General features: G+C 44.4%; 1 protein-coding gene across 5 annotated transcripts in view; it reads left to right on the top strand.

Moving 5' to 3' along the window:
* Positions 1 to 20,311, top strand: part of Insc (INSC spindle orientation adaptor protein) — a 313,322-nt gene that overhangs the window by 98,088 nt on the left and 194,923 nt on the right. For all 5 annotated transcript variants that reach the window (XM_015476343.2, XM_048788404.1, XM_048788403.1 and 2 more), the window contains exons 8-12: positions 359 to 530; positions 4,314 to 4,492; positions 12,113 to 12,179; positions 15,548 to 15,703; positions 16,840 to 16,916. In XM_015476343.2, the coding sequence (XP_015331829.1) occupies positions 359 to 530; positions 4,314 to 4,492; positions 12,113 to 12,179; positions 15,548 to 15,703; positions 16,840 to 16,916 (651 nt within the window). The remainder of the gene's footprint in view (positions 1 to 358; positions 531 to 4,313; positions 4,493 to 12,112; positions 12,180 to 15,547; positions 15,704 to 16,839; positions 16,917 to 20,311) is intronic.

Raw genomic sequence — 20,311 nt, forward strand, 5'->3', positions numbered from 1 at the left:
TACTGTCATCCTGAGAAGTGGCTCCAGAACTCAGAGGGTTCACAAAGGGTTTAGGTGAGACTTGGAGCAAAAAGGGGCAATAGTTTGTCACAGTTAGCTCAGCAGTCCCTCAATGTCAAGTCCCTGGACACCTGGCTAGATGTCTGTATCGTCAAAGCTCATGGGAGGGCATTGATCTCTGCTAGACTCAAGGAAAGACCTGCAAGTGTCAGAGATTGGGTCACCCAGGGGGCCGCATCACCTTGGCTGCACATTGGGTCCAGCAGTGGCCGTCCGGGGGTTCTGAGTCTATCTCACTATGGACATAAGCAGTGGTGCTCGTAGGATGCACAGGGAAGCTGTCTCTCTCCATCTGCAGGTCGATGGTGTTCTGTGCTTGGCCGACATCCTGACTGATGACAGCCACTCAGAGGCCACGCGGGCTGAGGCTGCAGCTGTTGTGGCCCAAGTCACCTCTCCACATCTGCCCTTCACCCAGCACCTCAGTAGCTTCCTGGAGAGCATGGAGGAGATCGTAACAGCTCTTGTCAGTGAGTCTCCTGGGTTGGGGGACCCCTGGGTGAGAGGGCATTGGCACATCAGTCTTCAGGAAAGCCTCTTGTTGGTTGCTCACCCAATCCCAAATGTCTCTTGCATAGATGGCCACATTTGCTGAAGCGCTACCATTAATGGAGCAGGGTCAGGCTTTCAAGAGCTCCATGGCGAAGTCTCCTGTTAAAATGGCATGCAGTCCTCTAAGAAGCAACTTGAATGGATTAAATGGCCTTTCAGAGGGAGTCCAGGGAGCAGTGGGGCCTAAAAGTTTCCCACAGAGACTCTGATAGGCTTTTTTCCTAAAATCTCATTGTACCAAATCAATTTAGCAGTAATGACTGGAGCAGGTGACATCTCCGAGAAAGCATACTCCCCACCACCTGTGGCAGGAAATCCCACCATGGGTCTTATATCATGGGGCACTAAAAGTATTGACTCTTTTAGGACCTCTGAATGGATATGAAGACTCCTAGTAGAAAATAATAGGCTACTATTTGGAATATTCTCTTTCTCTAGATTTTCTTTGCTAAATTGCAGACACTAAAAGTGTTCATCTGGATGACAATCCTTAGGGAACTTGTTTTGCAAACTACTTCCTTTCTTTAAAAAAAAAGTGCTGGTAGTGACCCATGTTTCTACCTCTCTTCCTTTTTCTGTCACTATCTATATATCCACATCTTATTCAACTGAATGAAAATTAAATTAGAGAATGTAGGGTTAGCTCTGGAGGTCACCAGACCAGGTCTGGAGGATATCTAGAATAACACATGTTTAGGGGCAGCATAGAACCTGGTTGGGAGTCAGAACACTTAGGTTTGGATTCTGGCTTTTCTCACTCATCTATTCCATATATGGCTATTGGCCAGCACCCCCGTGCAGACAGTGTCAGGATTCTGCCATATTATGAAGCTCACGTTATAATTTTCCTAATATACAAAATGAGGAGTTGCAATCCATTTCTCTCAAGGGACTTCTAGCTATAGAATCTTGCCATCTGCCAGTATTTTGCACATAGTGGGCATAAGTTAGGTTGACTTCATGACTGATTGTAGTCACAGGGGCAATAGCACCCACAGGCTCAGAGAGATTGATTTTGCAACATCCACATCAATTTCAAATCAAGAAAATACAGAAGTATTTTGAAGGTCTTAACTAGAAGGAAATTCAAGAGACCACAAGTTCAATGCACACTCTATAAGAGAAGAAGTATAGGCCTGGAGAGCTTGAGGAATTTTCTCAAGGGCCCACAGTAGCATTAGGATTCATGCATGAAATCTCAAACTCAAACAACCATCAGAGCCCCACAGGAAATACAAGAGTTGTATTTCCTGTACAGAACTAGATATAAGAAGAGAATAAGGGTTTTGGATTCTGTATCAAGTGGACTCCCATTGATTGTTGCCATGTAGGAAAGGCCTAGACTTTTTTTTTTTAAAGATAGTGCTTAGATTCTAAATTATATATAAAATCTCCCATTTTATAAATGTCATCAAATAATAAATAAACCAAAACATATATAGTCCAAACAGCCTTTTATTTTTGTCGTGTGCTCATTTCTGCTTCTTTGTCCAGACTAGATTTCTCTCTGTATGAGTCTTCTTATTTATTTCATCTTGATGAAGATGCATGGTAGAGCCCACTCTGAGATTTAGCAGATGGAATATATGTTTTGGGCAGATAGCCAGAGCTCTGTTCTTTGGTGGGAAATAGCCCTCCAATTTCTTGCCATTCCCTGGAAACATTTATAAATGAGTCACTGAAATCCTCCATTTAATCTTTGTAACATCCCAGGTGACTCAGACTGTAGTTCAAATAAGTGTGCAGCAAAATTAAAAGGCACTTAGACAGTTGTGTTAGTAATTGCTGTGTTGGCAGTAATGGCCACTGCATGAGGATGAAGGGGAGTGTTTGGACCTAGAAGAAATCTTGCAGCAAAGTTGGCCAGTTGATTTCTGTAGGCTCCACCAAGGCCTGGAGGTGAGCCTGAAGGGGTTGGATCACAGATGTGCATTTGATCCTCGCCTCTGAGCATTACTTACTATCCAGAAGACGTCAGGCAAACCATTTATAGAATTTCATTTATAGAATTTATAATAAAAACTGGATTGTTGCTGGGTGTGATAGCACAGTCCTATATAGCACTCCAGTGACTCTGGAGGCTGTGGCAGGAGGATTGGAAGTTCAAGGCCAGCCTCAGCAACTTAGCAAGACCTTCAGCATGAGTGAGACCTTGTCTCAAAAAAAAAAAAAAATGCTGAGGATGTAGTCAGTGTTAAAGTGCCCCTGGATTCAATCCCCAATACCATAAAAAATTAGATTGCTATAAGGATTCAATGATTTAATGATGTACAAGCTGTATAGCAGTTTTACAACTGCGCAACACTGTATAAATGGTAATAGCATTGCTAGCTTCTCTGACACTCATCTTCCACATCCATAAACAGGGACAACCATTGTCTACCTTGAGGGTGCTCAGAACTTAAGTGCACCACGGATGTTTGACTAATGCTGTTATCTGTCCCTTTTGGGGTAGTCCTGATTTCACTGGAAGGTGACAAGAGGTGATGTTATTTATGATGTCAGAACCTGGCAGCATAGACTCTGTCTGGAAGCAAGAACTAGGGGCCATGATGTAAGATAGCTCAACTCTGACTGCTGAACTTTCTTCCTCTCCTGGGGATATTTTCTTGAAGTGTGGTCTTTCCCCCTGTGGTTTTATGGAAGTATTATTAGTTGTAGAGGTCCTGGGCTAAAGCACCTTGATTAGTAATCAAGTTGGAGTTGTGGTTCAGGAGTCAGGGCCGTTGGGATGGGCAGCACCATGGACAGAGCCCTTTGCTGCCTCCTCCTGCCATAGGAGCGATTTCAGGTTCTGTGGAGCCTATGGGGGGATGTGCCAGATGATGAGGGATAGGCACAGTTCCCCTTAGAAACCCTTAGTGCAATTACAATGGTAAGTGGGGGCATTTGGTTAGAGCATGGCTATGGTCACTAGGATCAGAGAGAAAGAACCTGACATTTGGGAGCTCAGTGTAGGACTTACCTGCAACCAGAGGACCCTTTTCTGGGGACCAAAAGGAAATAATATAGCTCTGCTCATGGCAGCCAGAGAGGTAGAGTCTCTGTGTTTTAACTTTGGTCTCTTCTTTAAGGGAAATTTAGCAGCAGTTTTATTTACATTACTGAAGACACTAATGGGCTGGAAGTTCTTTCCTGCTTCACGACCTTTGTACCTGTTTTCCTTTGGTCTAGAATGTTCTTTTCCTCCAAATATTTTCATGACTGGCCCCTTTCCTCCTTTAAGGTCTCAGCTGTGAAGTCACCTTCTTAGGGACATTTTCCTTATGTATTCCAGGGGATCCTACTTATTTTCTGTCTTAGCACTCATTCATTTTCTCCCTCATGTTTTTCAGAATTTGCAATTAGTTATATTAATTTTTTAAAATTCTTTTTTTTTTCTGACCCACTGGTAGAGTAAGCTGAGCCAAGGATGTGACCTGGCATCAGGCTATCCCAACACACCAGTGGTGTCTGACACAGTCTTCCCTCAGTAATACTTGGTGAATGAATAAATCGGAGTCACACACCACTGTTCCAGTCCCAGCCCTGCCACCTATGCAGACAGAGACATTTCCTCTAGTAGCTCCTTTCGTCTTCTGTAAAAATGGGTATTACAACACCCACACAAATTATCTCCCAGAGGTATTGTGAGAACCACGTGAGGTAACTGAGATGAAAGCGCTCAGCATGGAAACTTTTCCTTCCTCTTTGCCATCCAGAACTGTGCCAAGAGGCCTCGTCTGGGGAAGTCTTCCTGCTGGCCTCTGCGGCCCTTGCCAACATTACCTTCTTTGATACGATGGCCTGTGAGATGCTTCTGCAGCTGAATGCCATCCGGGTCCTCCTGGAAGCCTGCCGTGACAAGCAAAGAGTGGACACGCCCTACACCCGGGACCAGGTGAGAGGCTTGGGTAGGACTAGGCCCAGGGGCTGTCACCACGTGGATGGAGGGTAGAAGGCCCTCAGTGCTCAGTTTCCAGGGTTGGGAGGATGGCATGGCCTAACAGTACGTGGTCAGTCCTGTTAATGCCTTCTTCTGGAACTTCGAGCTTTGCATTCTGTGGGAGGGAAGATGAACAGGTTCTCCACCTTTTTTCATTGACCTTGAAGCCTCTGTATGAACTTCCCACTTTGTCCATCCAACGACTCCAAGGCCTTCCTCTGTGCCATTCAGACTGTATACCCTGGAGAGGCAGAGAGATCCATGGGCAGGTCCCCTTGACCTCCTCTTAAAGTCTGTGTCCCAGTTATATTAATGCCCATCTGACATTGTACCCTGCAGTGAATTGTTTCTTTGCTTACACACACACACACACACACACACACACACACACACACACACACCAAAAAAATAGGAACACAAACACAGAGGCTTGGGGCAAACTTTGATTCTGAGCCTCAACCTCTACATCTATGACAGGTAGTTTTATATATTTGAACTTCAGGTAGGTCTTTGTTTGGGGAAATAAGAGTTTTACTACTAAAAGTGTTAGAGGACATTGAATGAGGAACTTCCAAAGCCTGTTTGAGCTTTGATGTTCTGGAATTTTATCGCATTCTACCTTGGTTCATGCTTGGCCTGCTCTTTCCCCACCAAGGGGCGGGGTGAGTGGATCAGGATGGATTTCAGGTCTCCGTGAATTTTTTCAGGTACCTGAACTCTAAGTTAAATGATCCCCTAACTCCCAGCCCAGCTCATCCCTGTCATTATTGTCCCTCATCCCCATCTGGTTCTTCCAGCCTTATCTCTTAGCTAAAGCAGATTTAGCTTTGTGTTCTAACTCCTACCCAGGCATCTCCATGGAAGTTTCCCTGGAACTTTTAGCTCCCTGGAATGACCTTCTTTTCTTAGAGTTCATACCTCACAATGCAGTGCTGACTTGTCTAATAGTATTCATCCTACTTGAATTATTTCGTGTGAAAATTTCACCCTGAGGCCATGGGCCCTATTCTGTATGTCTCCAGGATTTCTTAGGTCCTCTACTCACCCTTGGTGAAGTTCCCAAAATGCTTGCGGGATGAAGAGAAGAACCCAGATGGCACTTGACCCATTGTTTCCTACTCTCAGAATTACCTGTGGAAGGGAAGCTTCCACAGAAACTCCCAAAGAAAATTTGTACATGAGAGATAATACATGTTAGGACCTAATGACCTGCTATAGCTCCTAATAAGTTCTTAAAAAACAGTGAATATCATTGTTTTTCAAAGCTGGTGCTCCAAGAAGAAGTGCCAATAGTGAATTATCCAAAATCCTCAACTGGGCCTTCCAAGCCATTCATGATATGGTTCCAGACTTCCTTTCCAGTCCTATTTATTATTTCTTAGAGTTGGACAATCCCCCATAGAGACAGGGTGTGCTAGTGTGAACAGCTGAGGAGCAGCCATCCTGTCTCCTGATGGGGGTGTTAGCCAGTGTCTACTGTAGTCACAGCCCTTGGAATGGGGAAGAGGCTGGAGGGTCCACCCCACGTAATCTTCCTTATATTCTTTTTTTTTTTTTGGCGGGGGGCGGGGGGGTTACCAGGCTTGAACTCAGGGACACTCAACCACTGAGCCACATCCCCAGCCATATTTTGTATTGTATTTAGAGACAGGGTCTTACTGAGCTATTTAGTGCCTTACTTTTGCTGAGACTGGCTTTGAACTCGTAATTCTCCTACCTCAGCATCCCAAGCTGCTGGGATTACAGGTGTGTGCCACCGTGCCCGGCCTTATATTCTTTTATTAATCTACATACCCACAATTGCACCAATCTAACATGACAAAATATCCATTCACCTTCAAATGCCTCTCCTGTGGCTAACTCTGTTCGTTTCATACAAGATCCAGTAATGAGGCAATAAGAATAGGGATTTTGGAGTCAGATAACCTGGGCTTAAAGCTTGTCTGCTATTAATAATCACTTTGTGCAGTTAAGTCTGCTTTTCTTCATTTGTAAAATGGGAATAGATAATACGTGCTTTGCAAAGTTGAAACAAGAATTAAACTAATGAATACAATTCTTGGTACAGATCCTGGCACATAGAAGCAATTAAATGAATGGAAGCCGCTGTCAGCATTATTGATACTATTGGCACACAGCAAGGAGTGGGAACCTCCAGAAAGGAGTGGCCTTATCTGTAAAATGGGCATGCCTCTTCCAGCTTGGTTCTGAGACCCCCTTCAGTCACCAGGAGTGGCCGGCCACCTCTTGAAGCCTCGGTGATTCTTGGGAAGGAGAGGGCTCAGAGTAGGATGTGGATAAGCTTTAGGCAAATATCAGTTCTCTCTGCATCTAGAATTGGGAGTTTTCTCTGTCCTCCTCACTGAGCCAGGAATGTCACCCACTGTCCTCGGGATGGCTTCACCTTCTGCCCTGGCTCTGAGCAACCACTTAGCTAGTGAGAGCACACCCATTAAAGAAACAAATGGCTCTTTCCTGTGGCAGAGGGAGGATTAAGGTGATCAGAGGACTCTCTGTAATGAAGACAAAGAAGATGAATTAGGCTCTGAAGTGTTCACCATCCTCTGAAATACTTAGGAGATTAAATGCCCCTCGAGGCTTCCAGTAATGAATCTGCGGATGACGCCAATGCTGTGCTGAGCCTGTTGCTCTTGGATCTAGGCTTTGTCCATCTCTGTTTGGACACTGAGAACCCATCCATCATCCCAGCAAGCTGAGTCCACTTCATTTACCCAACAGAAGCTTTGCTGCCCATGCCTATCCTGTACCCACCCTCAGGGTGTGGACAGTGGTGAGGGGCCTTGGGACAGGATTCTTACACCCCCTTCTGCTAATCTAGAGGAGGGCTGTGTGGGCTGCAACTGGATATGATCAGGTATCAAGAAGAGCATCCTAACAAGTGATTTTTTTTTTAATCCCAGGTGGTATTTCCCAGGGCCTGTCCTGCCCAGGTAATCCATCTTCAGACTTGACAGGGGTGAGAAAGGGGCTGCCTCCAGGCTCTGCCCATTGAACAGTGACAATTGAGATTGCAAAGGACTGGCTGTTTCATCTAATCGACAACAAGAGACTTTTACTGAGCATGACGTTTTTGTGATCTTTGGACATTGCTTTCAGAGAGGTAGTGGACATTCCACTTCCCATAGAAATTTTAAATGAACAGATGTTTTTGACATTTCAGGGACCTTATTGAATATCATTCATTAGGAGTCCATTTATCAGAAATGCCAGTTACTAGGAGCTGTAATTTTGACTGACATCTCAAAAGTCCTCTATAGTTTATAAAGCTCTGTCATGTACATATATGACATATGAACCCAGCACAAGTTTTGGGTTCAGGCAGGCCTGATTTCAAATTCTGGCTCTGCTATTTCCCATGTAGCCTCAAAACAAAGCAGTTAACTTCTCTGAGCTACAATCCTTGTCTGTGTAACGGGGACCATAACATTTTCTCCTTCCTCATGTCATTATTATGATTAGATGGAATAATGCTCCTGAGATGCTTACAATCAAAGTAGATGCTCAATAATAAAAGGCTCATGGATATGTAGTAGAACTGATTGATGTGGGTCTGAGACAGGGAATGTCAGCTTTGGAACAGGAAGGTAGGGTCTGAAAATGTAGTTAATGTGGTGGGGAATGTTAATGTGTGAATTAGCATGTGGCCTGTGTTGCTTCCACCTGTGCATGGGCATATACAAAGTGTGTGAGGGGTGATAAGGACTGTAAGTCACTTAAAGAGGTGGATATTTTTATTGGCACATGAAGATACATGCTGTTTATTGACAAATCCAAAGAGGTTTGGGGTTGGGAGGACCCAGGATCATAATATCCAATCCTGATCTGCTCCAGAAACCCCTCCCTTCAAGTCAAGGGCAAAGCAAGCACCGAGGATATGGTCTTGGATATACGTGCTCTCTAGTGCTGTGAGGCTTACTGGGCCTCTTCAGAAGAGTGCTTTGCCTAGTTTATTAACAGCTTGGGACCAACAGATGGTAGTGAGTATGATATTGGTTGTTCCTCTGGTCTGAAGGGTTCCTCCAGCTCTAAGGCATTTCTTCCCTTTGGTAGTGATCTCCTATTCACTCTTGGCAAACCTGTGCTCAGCCCCGTATGCACTGGTGTTATATTGGTTTGTTCTCCTTAACCCTGTGTCTCAATGCTAGGACCTTCCAGGCTTGGCTTTCCAGAGGCAGATTATTATCATTTTATTTCACAAATGTTCTGGGTGCATGATGAAACATTAGCCCATTGAATGCTCATTACAATTGTATAACATACTTTTTTTCATCTCCTGTGGTATGCCAAGTAATTCTGCCCCCTACGCTCAAAGATACCCATGTCCTAATCTCAAAAACTTATGAATAAGTTACTTTACATGGCAAAAGGCTTTTTGTACAAGGTAACTCATTAAGGATTTTGATATAGGAATGTTATATAGATGGGCCCAATGTAATCACATGGATTCTTGTAAGAGGCAGGCAGGAAGATCAGAGAGAACAAATGATCAGGGGAGCAGAGTCAGGGTAATGCAGTGCTAGGAGGCAAGGAATGTGAGCAGGCCTTGCAAACTGGAAGGTAAGGAAATGGATCCTCTTCTAGAGCCTCTGGGAAGAATGCAGAGATATCAATACCTAGATATTAGCGCCTTGAAACCCATTTAGGACTGCTGACCTCCAAAATTATAAGATAATAAAACTGTGTTGTTTCAAAGCCACTAGGATTATAGCCATTTGTTATAGCACCAATAAGAAGCTCATACATTTTCATTAACTAAAGTACAGAAATTTAAGTAACATGGCTAAGATCATATGGAAAGTAAGTGATGGAGCCAGGATTTGAACCTGGGCTGATCCAGGCACTTAGTCACTCAACCATGCTGCCTCTCTCTAGGGTCTCTCTCAAGGGCCATGCTGTGTTCACCAAATAACTATAGAGGGAACAGGAGAAATAGGATTGTGTGGAGAAATAGGACTTAATTGAACACCATCAGATTGGACTGAATGAGCCTGGGCCAGGGGAAGCTGTCTGCCTGGCTCCTGTATTCTGTCCCCCCACGGCATTGCTAGCTTGTATCCCACCAGGTAAACCAGTTGTCCCTAAAATCCCAGGTGTGGGCTTGATTGCAAGGAGAACCAGTGACCTCTTTCCTATCCACATCACAGCACATACAAGGATGTTTCAAAAGGGAGACTCAAAGCAGGGCATAATTGGCATTTATTCAAATTGTTCTTAATTGAATACTTCATCTGCACCTCAGAAAACCACATGGGGTACAGACTCTGTAAAGAGGAAGTAATTTTCATTAACGGGATCTAAATTAGTCTGACACAAAGACCTACCTGGTGCCTTTGACACAGAGGATAATTGCTATGTATGAACCTGCTGCTTCAGACAAAGGTTTTTTTTTTCTTTTTTCCTTTCCCCTTCCTTCCTTCCTTCCTTCCTTCCTTCCTTCCTTCCTTCCTTCCTTCCTTCTTTCCTTCCCTTTTTTCTTCCTTTCTTATGTCACGAATCTGCATGTCAAGCAAGGATCTCTGAGAGCCCAGGCTGGAGGTGCTTGGAGTGCAGCAGCCTCTTTGGTGCTAAGAGAAGCTATGCTCAGAGAAACCAGATGAACTGCAAGGACTTGTAGCTCCTCCCTCTTAAGCCTGTGCACTTTATGCATCTTGGGGAACCTTCCGCTTTTTGACTGCATCTTTAACTCGTCTTTTTCCTCAAACTCCTTCCACTCAATCCATTAACACTTATAGCTCTGAAAGAAGAAAAAAGAACTTTCAAGTATGAAGCCTCCTTTTCTTCTACTATCTTTCTAAAATGCAAACATTCGCTTGTCACTTCCTTGATAAAACACTGGGTGTGGCCGAGTTGGCTTCACATGAAGGTTTTGGGACATTCTCCTGTGTCTCCACCCCAGTCATGCTTCTCCACCCAGACCTGCCCAGGCCTGAGTTGGAAGGGGCTGATACACAACACAGGGATGCTGAAGCAACCTCAGCATGTGGTGTCCCTTTTCTTTTTCTTTTTTTTTTTTTATTGGTTGTTCAAAACATTACAAAGCTCTTGACATATCATATTTCATACATTAGATTCAAGTGGGTCATGAACTCCCATTTTTACCCCAAATACAGTGAGGGGAAAGGGAAAAGAAAAAACAAGGGAAAGAATTAAATTACAGCAGATGGGGTAGAGAGAGAAGATGGGAGGGGAGGGGAGGGGGGATAGTAGAGGATAGGAAAGGTAGCAGAATACAACAGTTACTAATATGGCATTATGTAAAAATGTGGATGTGTAACCGATGTGGTGTCCCTTTTCAACACATGTCTAGAGGAGAAAGGGGAGATGTTCTATGAATATGGCAAGCTTTTCCCTGTTAAAAAAATCTGTTTAAGAGATTTTTGCATGCTTTATTTTCTAGAGCAATGTGCCAATAGTAGACCATTTAAAGTCTAGGTAATACTTTCTTGGTAAACATCTAATTGCTATATAGTTTCAGAATTTAAGCTGCCTGAACTGTCCTCTGGAGATTGTCAATTGCTGTCTCAGAGGTGGAGGCATGGCATTTGCTTATACTGTGCCTGAGGCTTTGAAGGGGCATTCAGGAGAGTAGGCCTATACCCACAAGGAATATTTTAAAATCTGTTATTTTTAAAATTACAGTTTGAGATGCTATCTGCTCCTGTGAAGGAGGGTGAATTTTCATTTTGCTGCTTATTTCAGGAGCATTGTTACAGGTGGTCTCTTTCAACAGGTAGCACATTTTCAATAAATTCCAGTGGTGTTCTGGCACCTTATGCAGTATGGAGCCCTTTGCTGGCCCATTTCTTAATCCACTTTTGTGCTGTGAGTTGACTGAGCTCCCTTGACTATGTGAGGCAGTGGGGTGGGTTACAGCTCATGAGGTTGTAACCAAACCTTGCTGTCTGCCTAATATCCATGACCCATTACTGAAGACCTTGTCCTTCAATGATGACCAACAAGTGAAACTTATAAAGTGTGGCTGACTATGAAAGTTCTCATTCAATTCCTTGTAATACATGATGTTTGGGGTGTAGTGCTGCCTCTTCACATGAATGCTCTCTACCTTGACCTTAGCCTTCATTCATTTCATATTAAAGGTAAGTGGGGGTCAGAACCCAGGAAAGAGAGATGGGGGAACCTAATCCAGGGTAGGGGGAAATGTAGGAGGACAAGCCAGTTCAGAGGAAACAGAGAGTCCGGTGACCTGTCCAGTCTATCTGTATTGTAGGACCTGGGTCCAGAGAGGCTCTGCAGGAAGACATCTGGGTCCCAGCTTCACTCAGGGTGATGCTGTTCTCTTTGTTTGGGGTCCCAGGGTCCTTGGGGACCATCCCAGAGCCATATGCTGGTGAATGGGCATTTTCACTGGGGGACTGTACCTGAGTGGCAGGGCTCATGATGAGGGAAGAAAATACCATGGAAGGATGGGGTGGGGTGAATAGTAAGGAGTCCTGGGCTGCAGGGACACTCTGTAGCCCTAGCTGCCCTGTCTATGGAGAGCATCATTGGAATCTTGTGTGACTGTTTTCTTAGTTTCTCCATTCTCTTTTTCAGATCGTGACCATCTTGGCAAACATGTCTGTTCTGGAGCAGTGTGCTTCTGACATTGTTCAGGAGAATGGTATGTCTGGTCAGCAGTGCCCATGTTGTATGAATTACCTGGGTATACAGGGCCACATGCCTTTATGTTATGTGAATGCCTTCCTATATGTAGCTACATAAATACATACACGTCTCCACATTTGTAGGAGTGTGTGTAGGTGTGCTTCTGTGTAAAACTAGGCCAATATATAAGTACTTGATCACCTTCATAGATGTGTTAACTTTTTGTCAATGTGATCAAAATACCTGACAATCACATTCAGAGGAGGAAGATGTTTAATTCGAGCTCACAATTTTAAAGGCTCAGTCCATGGTTGGCCAGTTCCATTGCTCTGGGCCTGAGGTGAGGCAGAACATCATGGTGGAAGGGCATGGTGAAGGGACACTGCTCAGTTCATGGTGGCCAGAAGGCAGGGGTTGGGGGTCACCAGGTATAAAATATAAACCCCAAAGGCACACCCCTAGTGTCATACATCTTCTAGTCATACCCTACCTGCCTATAGTTATTGCCCAGTACAGTAGTCCTTTCAAATTATTACTCTATCAAGTGGATTAATCCACTGTTTAGGTTACAGCTCACATAATCTAATCATTTCACCTCTGAACATTCCTGCATGGTCTTACCCTTGTGCTTTTAGGGGACACTTCATATGCAGCCTGTAATAATGGGCTTAAAATTCTACCTGGAGAGAGTCAATGAAGGAGAAAATAGAGAATACCAGGTGGTGATAGCGCCATGAGTGAAAAAAAAGCAGGGAAGGGGGCAAATGGTCTCAGAATCGGGGTCATGATGGTGGTTGTCATTTCAACTAAAGTGGTGAGGAGAAAGCAGATATTTCATTATGATTCACAAAGTAAAAATGTACTCCTACCAAGGCATGCATTCCAACTTAAAATTGTCCCTATCTCATTTGATTTGGTTTCCAAAGAAGGGTGTAGAAGGGGTGAGTCAGAGGGTGGTCTGTCTGCAGCCTTAATGCTCCACTGCATCTCTTCTTCATTTGCCCCCTGTTCCACATTGAACTGAGGGCTTCAGCAAGGTCCAGGTGAGGTGAGGCCAGGTCCTCAGCCTGGGAGCTGATCTAGTCAGTCTCTGCCAGAGGACAAGGTGGATGCCTTGCAGCTGGGAGCAGGGAGTGGTGTGGCAAGGGTTTCCTGTGACTGGGAAATAAGGGAGCAATTAGCAGACAGTTGGAGACCAGAGACGCTAATGAGGCAGAGTGAGCTGGGAACCTGGGCTGGCTGCGGCTGCTCCTGTGATCCCCCTTTGAGCAGGCTGCCCTGCCGTCTTCCCAAACATACACTTCCCCACTCCCCCACTGCTCTAATACTAATTGAAAGACATCATTTTGTGTTAATTTTCTGTGATTGAGCTAATAATGAGAAACTGTGCTGAGCCAGCTGAGGCCAAGAGGAGAGGCTGCGTGGTGTCATTTGTGCCCGCAGCCTCCAGCACTTAGTCTTATGCTCAAGTGGCCAATGAGAGTGGGCCCCGCAGGCCTGTGTACTTGAGCTTGGAATATCTGGCATCTGTAGAGGGTTTTATGGTTTTCAAAGTGCTTGGCTTGTTTGGTCCCCGGTTATTAAGACCTACTATGTGCCTGGCATTGTGGTGGACAATGAAAACTGTTAAATAGGTTACTGTCTTTGTCCTAGAGGGTCTCCCAATCCAGAAGGATGTTCCGCCTTGACAAAAGTGATTACATGGTAGGGGTGCCTCATGAACTAGGTACTGTTAATTCCACATTGAGGTGATGCCCCAGAGCAGGGCTGACATAGTGCCTGACAGTAGGAGAACTGGAACTGTACTGTATGGATTTGAACTCGGTTATGATAATGGTTTGGCTTCTCTGCCTTTCCACGTACAAAATGGAACAATAATAATATCTGCCTGATAGGGATGATGTGAGGTTTCCCAGGAAGCATGCTAGAGAGTATTTGGCATAGAACCAGCACTGCTCAAACTTTCTGTTCTTTGGGGTTTAGCTTAAGAGAGTTTGATGAGGGGACTATTTACAGAAGTGGGGCAGGATTTGAGAGATCTATCATGGCGGCAATGCAGCTAGAGGTTACTGGAAGATAGTAGGATTCCTGGTCTGGGCAGGGCAAGCCTGTTTGCACAGTCTGGGCTCTGAGAGCCCATGATCTAAGCTACAGGACACTTACAGGGTCCAGACAATCAACAACAACAAAAAAAAATGGATGAAGTGGACTCACCAGGGACCGATCCGTCTCATCTAAAAGAGTGAATTTCTAATAGGCTTCTTGCCATGCACAAATGTTGGGAGTTTAGTGGGAATAAGAAAGACAGTAGAATGAATCAGACATAACTTTCCTATGTTCATAATGAATATACTACATGAAACTCCACATCATGTACAACCACAAGAATGGAATCCTAATTTGAATTAATTGTACTCCATGTATGTATAATATGCCAAAATACACTCTACTTTCATGTATATCCAAAAAGAACAAATAAAAATATTTTTAAAAATTTAAAAAGGAGATAATTCTTTAGAAATAATTAAAAAAATCTAGATTTTTATGGAATGTGGGTGCAGGCTGAGGCAGTTGGGAAATGGCTCACAAAGAAGGTAGATTTGGACACAGACCCACAGGATGTGAGCTATTAGACAATAAAAGGGAAATGGGCATCCTCTGTAGAAAGACAGGGTGGGCAAAGGCTCCAGGTGGGAGTGGATGTGGGCAGAACATTCAAAAGGCAGGTTTGGTTGGTTCAGGGAAAGTGGGAGGATTTGGGGCAGACTAAAATCTCGAGTTCTCACTATTCCACCTTCTTCCAGTGTTTGAACTGCTGTAAAATATTTGATCTAGTGATTATCCAGCCTACACTTGGGTTAGCTACCAGGGGACTTGTAACCTCTGGAACTGTTTCAAATGCCAGCCTCCGAGGCCAAGAGGTGTTAGATGGAAACTTGTCTGAGTTCCAGTACCCCTCCCCCAAGGACCCAATGTGTGACTCTGGGCAAGATGTATCCCCTCTCTCTGGACCTCAATGTGGAATTAATAGTACCTAGTTCATGAGGCTATTGGGATGTTTTAGGAGATCACCCATTTACTGTGCACTTAGCACAGTGCCATGTCGTAAAAGCTCAGTAATAGCACTAAAAAAATAATAATAATAATAAGGATGTCCTCCAAATGCTCCTTCCCAGTACAGTGACTAGGTACACAGAACAAGGCACACCCCTGTAGGATAGGAAAAGGAAAGAGGTGGTTATGTGTGGTGCACGCCCTCTGGTTGAGACCCTGTAAGTGCTTTGACAGCCTGTGCTTGAGCCCTGTAGAAATCAGTCCAGCTGGTCCCATGGGAAAGGCCCTGTGCTGGAGGTGGGTACCAACTGTTTATTACTTCCTTCCCAGGAGTCCAGCTCATCATGGGCATGCTGTCAGAGAAGCCAAGATCTGGGACCCCAGCTGAGGTGGCAGCCTGCGAGAGAGTACAGCAGAAAGCTGCAGTGACCCTGGCCCGTCTCAGCCGAGACCCAGATGTGGCCCGGGAAGCCGTGAGGCTCAGCTGTGAGTGTTGCTGGTTGTGGCCAGAGTGGAGAGGGGGACTTGGGGATGGGAACAGCCCTGATTTCATGGTGGCTTCAGTGGATTCAAGGCAAGGACTAGCTGGGGTGAGCTCCTCTCTCTGGCTGCTGGGATATGCTAGAGGCCTGGGATATTGCCTTGTAGTCTAGTTTATAATTTGGGGCTAAAGAAAGAAGAAGAAAGAATTAAAAAGGCAAAAGTTAGCCAGAACAGTCACTCTCCTGCAGACACCTTGTTAATTAGGACCCCAATCTTTCAGTCGCTCATTCATTCACTTATTTATTCACTTATTGCAGTTATTTTTTACTCATTTATTTACTTGTCCACTCATTTGTTTATTTACTCATTAATTCATTCCATCATTAGCAGATTTGTTAATTCACTTATTGGCCATTAACTCATTCATTAGTTCACTCATGAAATCACCCAGTCATTGCTAGTTCCTTGCTGTCCTGACCTCGGGCTTACAGCCTCATGGGGGTGACCAATATGGGGAAAAAAAATCTGCATTGGAGTATCCTAAGAGCGATACTTCAAAGCATAATTTTCAGGCATGAGAAGTAGACCATGTTTATCTGGGGGGGTGGGAGGTCAAAGAATGTTTGAACAGGGAGGTGAGTCTTCAGCTGGCGCTAACCTTTCCTCAGGAAAGCTCTGGGAAACATTAGTAGAGTCTTTAGTTTTTGGTAATTTTGACTGCAATACATTTTCTGACTAAAACAGGCATCGGGGTGGGGGAAGTTTAGCTGGGAAGTTCCTCTGGCACCGACATAAATGTTAAACAGTTCTGGTAAAACCGGAAGTACATGGGCTGGAAGTCCTTTCTCAGAGTGATGGGTAATGCCTCCACTGCATTTTAGCTAAGCTCAGTCTTGGCCAGTGTCCTGGCCCTTGGGAGTTTGACTTTGATGTTTCAGCTCTTGCTGCCCCTAATCAGGGTCTGTTCAGAGCTGAAGTAGAAAGTCTCCACCACGCTCTCCTCCAGGTGGGTTCAGTCCCCTCCTTGGCAGATTAGGGGATAGGGGGGGCCCTGTGTGTGAGGCAGGGCCAGCACCTCTGGATCAGCCTGGCTGGACCTCCCTGTCCAGGACCTGAGGATCTCCCTGGGTCTCATGCAGGTATGTCGCGTCTCATCAAGCTTTGCAGATCCCCATCAGAGAGGAACAACAGTGATGCCGTGCTGGTGGCCTGCCTGGTGAGTTCTCAGCCTTCCCCGGCTTGCAGACCGGAGGTGGGGAGAGCTGGCTGTACCGCACTTGGTTCAGCTAAGCTTCAAACCTCTCTGGGCTTTAGCTCTTCTCTTAAAAGAGTTATAATTGTAATACTTATTTTTCTTAATGAAAAATCGTGATGAAAATTATATGATCTCATATATGTGAAAGACATGGGCTGTCCCGCCACCTCTATTTTAGTAACCTTTGAGGGAAATCTTTTTTTATTTTTTATTGGTTGTTCAAAACATTACAAAGCTCTTGACACATCGTATTTCATACATTTGATTCAAGTGGGTTATGAACTCCCATTTTTACCCCGTATACAGATTGCAGAATCACATCGGTTACACATCCACTGTTTTACATATTGCCATACTAGTGACTGTTGTATTCTGCTGCCTTTCCTGTCCTCTACTATCCCCCCTCCCCTCCCCTCCCATCTCCTCTCTCTACCTCATCTACTGTAATTCATTTCTCTCCCTTGATTTTTTTTCCCTTTCCCCTCACATCCTCTTATATGTAATTTTGTATAACAATGAGGGTCTCCTTCTGTTTCCATGCAATTTCCCTTCTCTCTCCCTTTCCCTCCCACCTCTCGTCCCTGTTTAATGTTAATCTTTTTCTCATGCTCTTCCTCCCTGCTCTGTTTTTAGTTGCTCTCCTTATATCAAAGAAGACATTTGGCATTTGTTTTTTAGGGATTGGCTAGCTTCACTTAGCATAATCTCTAATGCCATCCATTTTCCCTGCAAATTCCATGATTTTTTCTCATTTTTTAGTGCTGCATAATACTCCATTGTGTATAAATGCCACATTTTTTAATCCATTCATCTATTGAAGGGCATCTAAGTTGGTTCCACAGTCTAGCTAGAAAAAGTCAGCTCCGATCTACATATTGTGGGGTCAGGCTCCAAATTCCTTAATAGGACACCCATAGCACAAGAGTTAAAAACAAGAATCAACAAATGGGACTTACTCAAACTAAAAAGTTTTTTCTCAGCAAGAGAAACAATAAGAGAGGTAAATAGGGAGCCTACCTCCTGGGAACAAATCTTTACTCCTCACACTTCAGATAGAGCCCTAATATCCAGAGTATACAAAGAACCCAAAAAATTAAGCAATAAGAAAACAAATAACCCATTCAACAAATGGGCCAAGAACCTGAACAGACACTTCTCAGAGGAGGACATACAATCAATCAACAAGTACATGAAAAAATGCTCACCATCTCTAGCAGTCAGAGAAATGCAAATCAAAACCACCCTAAGATACCATCTCACTCCAGTAAGATTGGCAGCCATTATGAAGTCAAACAACAAGTGCTGGCGAGGATGTGGGGAAAATGGTACACTTGTACATTGCTGGTGGGACTGCAAATTGGTGCGGCCAATTTGGAAAGCAGTATGGAGATTCCTGGGAAAGCTGGGAATGGAACCACTATCTGACCCAGCTGTTGCCCTTCTTGGACTATTCCCTGAAGACCTTAAAAGAGCATGCTACAGGGACACTGCTACATCGATGTTCATAGCAGCACAATTCACAATAGCTAGACTGAGGGAAATCTTAATGGCAGATCAAAACCAGAGTGGTGGGCTGGCAGGAGGCTGGGTGGTGGTAATGTCATGGTGTCTGCAGTACATGGGAGCCAGGATATGGATGTCTCCTGCATGTTCCCAAGTGGCCACTATGAGAAAAGTCTTCTTTTCCCCTCTGCTGGGCTCTACCAATCCTGTGGCTCCCTCCTCCTTTGTGGGATAGGACGAGAGGGAACCTAACAGGACAGGGAGGACCATTCAGCCAGTCGCTAGTATCTTCACCTTGAACCTGAGCAATATATTCTGGGAGATTCCCACCCAACTTACTGATGGTGTTTATCTGGGGTTGGGGAGGTAGGGGCCCACCATAATAGTATCAGCAGTGGCAGAGGGAAGTGTGTGCATGGTTTGTGTGTACTCTTCCCTCAGTGGGGCTATAATGAATCCCAGGGCACAGTAGCTTCCAATTGAAGCATCCTGTGCAGGGAAGCCATTGTATAAACAGGGGCACTGACCTCCAGAGGAAGGTGCCAGATGTTTGGTCCTTAGTGAACACACAGGAGAAACAATGATCTGAAGGCTCTTTCAAGCTGAGTCATAGTCCTAGTAAAGCCTTCTCCTCACCCTGTCATTTTTTTTACTGAGCCCAGCTCATTTCTGGAAGCTGCAGATGGGCCTTGTGTAACTGTAGAAACAGTGGGCTTTGCAATTAGACAGACCTGTCCTGGTCTCCCCGTTAATAAGCTGTGTGACATTGAGTAAGTCAAAGTGCTATGTATTTTACTCAATAAACATTTACTGAATAATTCTGTGTGCCATTTACTCTTTTAGGCCTTGGGGATATATCCGTGGAATAAAAAAAAAAAAAGTCTCTGTTCTCCTGTGGCTCTTATTCTGGGACATATAGGGTAATATTAATGCTTTCTGTGCCTTTGGCAATCTGGTGAATATTATTCTCAGAACAGTGTTTTAAGTGTATATGATAAAATATACAGAATTAAAAAGAAACTCAATTATATTAAGATGATTATTAAAATATTTCAGCATGTAACATAGTAGTACACGTTTTTTAATTAATACAGTAAATATTCTCTAGCAATGGGTATAATGAGTACTGGGATGTTGACTAGCAATAGCTATAAGTGATATTGGAAGGTATCTTCACAGTCCATAATACTTTATGGTTTGTTGCTCTAAGTTTCAGTTAGAGGTTTGTGAAAATGAAGATGTAACTGTCATCCAAGTTCATAGGCCCTCTTAAGTTTGCGTGATCTAGCAAGTAAAAATTAATAGCTGGCAAACACCATTAGCTCCGACTACCACAATCTCGACTGCTCCACTGAAGAGGCCCAAGGAAATGTGAGGAGCATTGAAAGTACTTGGAAGCCTTTAAGCGCCTTCCGGACGGTGGGGCTTGTTACCATTTCCATGGCCATTTTTACTATTGGTTTGAAGGAGGGCACCCAAAAGGGTTTGGCCACTATCTTTAATCAATCAAGGGACTTTCAAGAAGAAAAGGGATTCCATTTGTTCTTGTGGATGATGGAGATGGTGGAGCCCCTGCTCCCTAAGCCATCCCTGCTGAGTTAATTTTCCTAATGACAGCTGACAATCATGACACTCCCATGAAGCCCCCATGGATTCTGTGGCTCCCTACTATCTAAGGGCTACTGTCCACCTACTCAGCCCCAGGGCCTGAAGGCTTTCCACTGTCTCTAGGCCCTGTACCTGAACTGTGCCCTGGCCTGTGCCCCAAGCCGATGCCCGGTCTATAACTGTTTGTTGAAATCCTGTTCATCCTCCAAGGCTCAGATCTACATCCCTTTCCTCTGTGAACCTTC

Source organism: Marmota marmota, unplaced genomic scaffold (genome assembly GCF_001458135.2).
Source record: "Marmota marmota marmota unplaced genomic scaffold, marMar, whole genome shotgun sequence".
In the NCBI taxonomy this organism is placed as follows: Eukaryota; Metazoa; Chordata; class Mammalia; order Rodentia; family Sciuridae; genus Marmota; species Marmota marmota.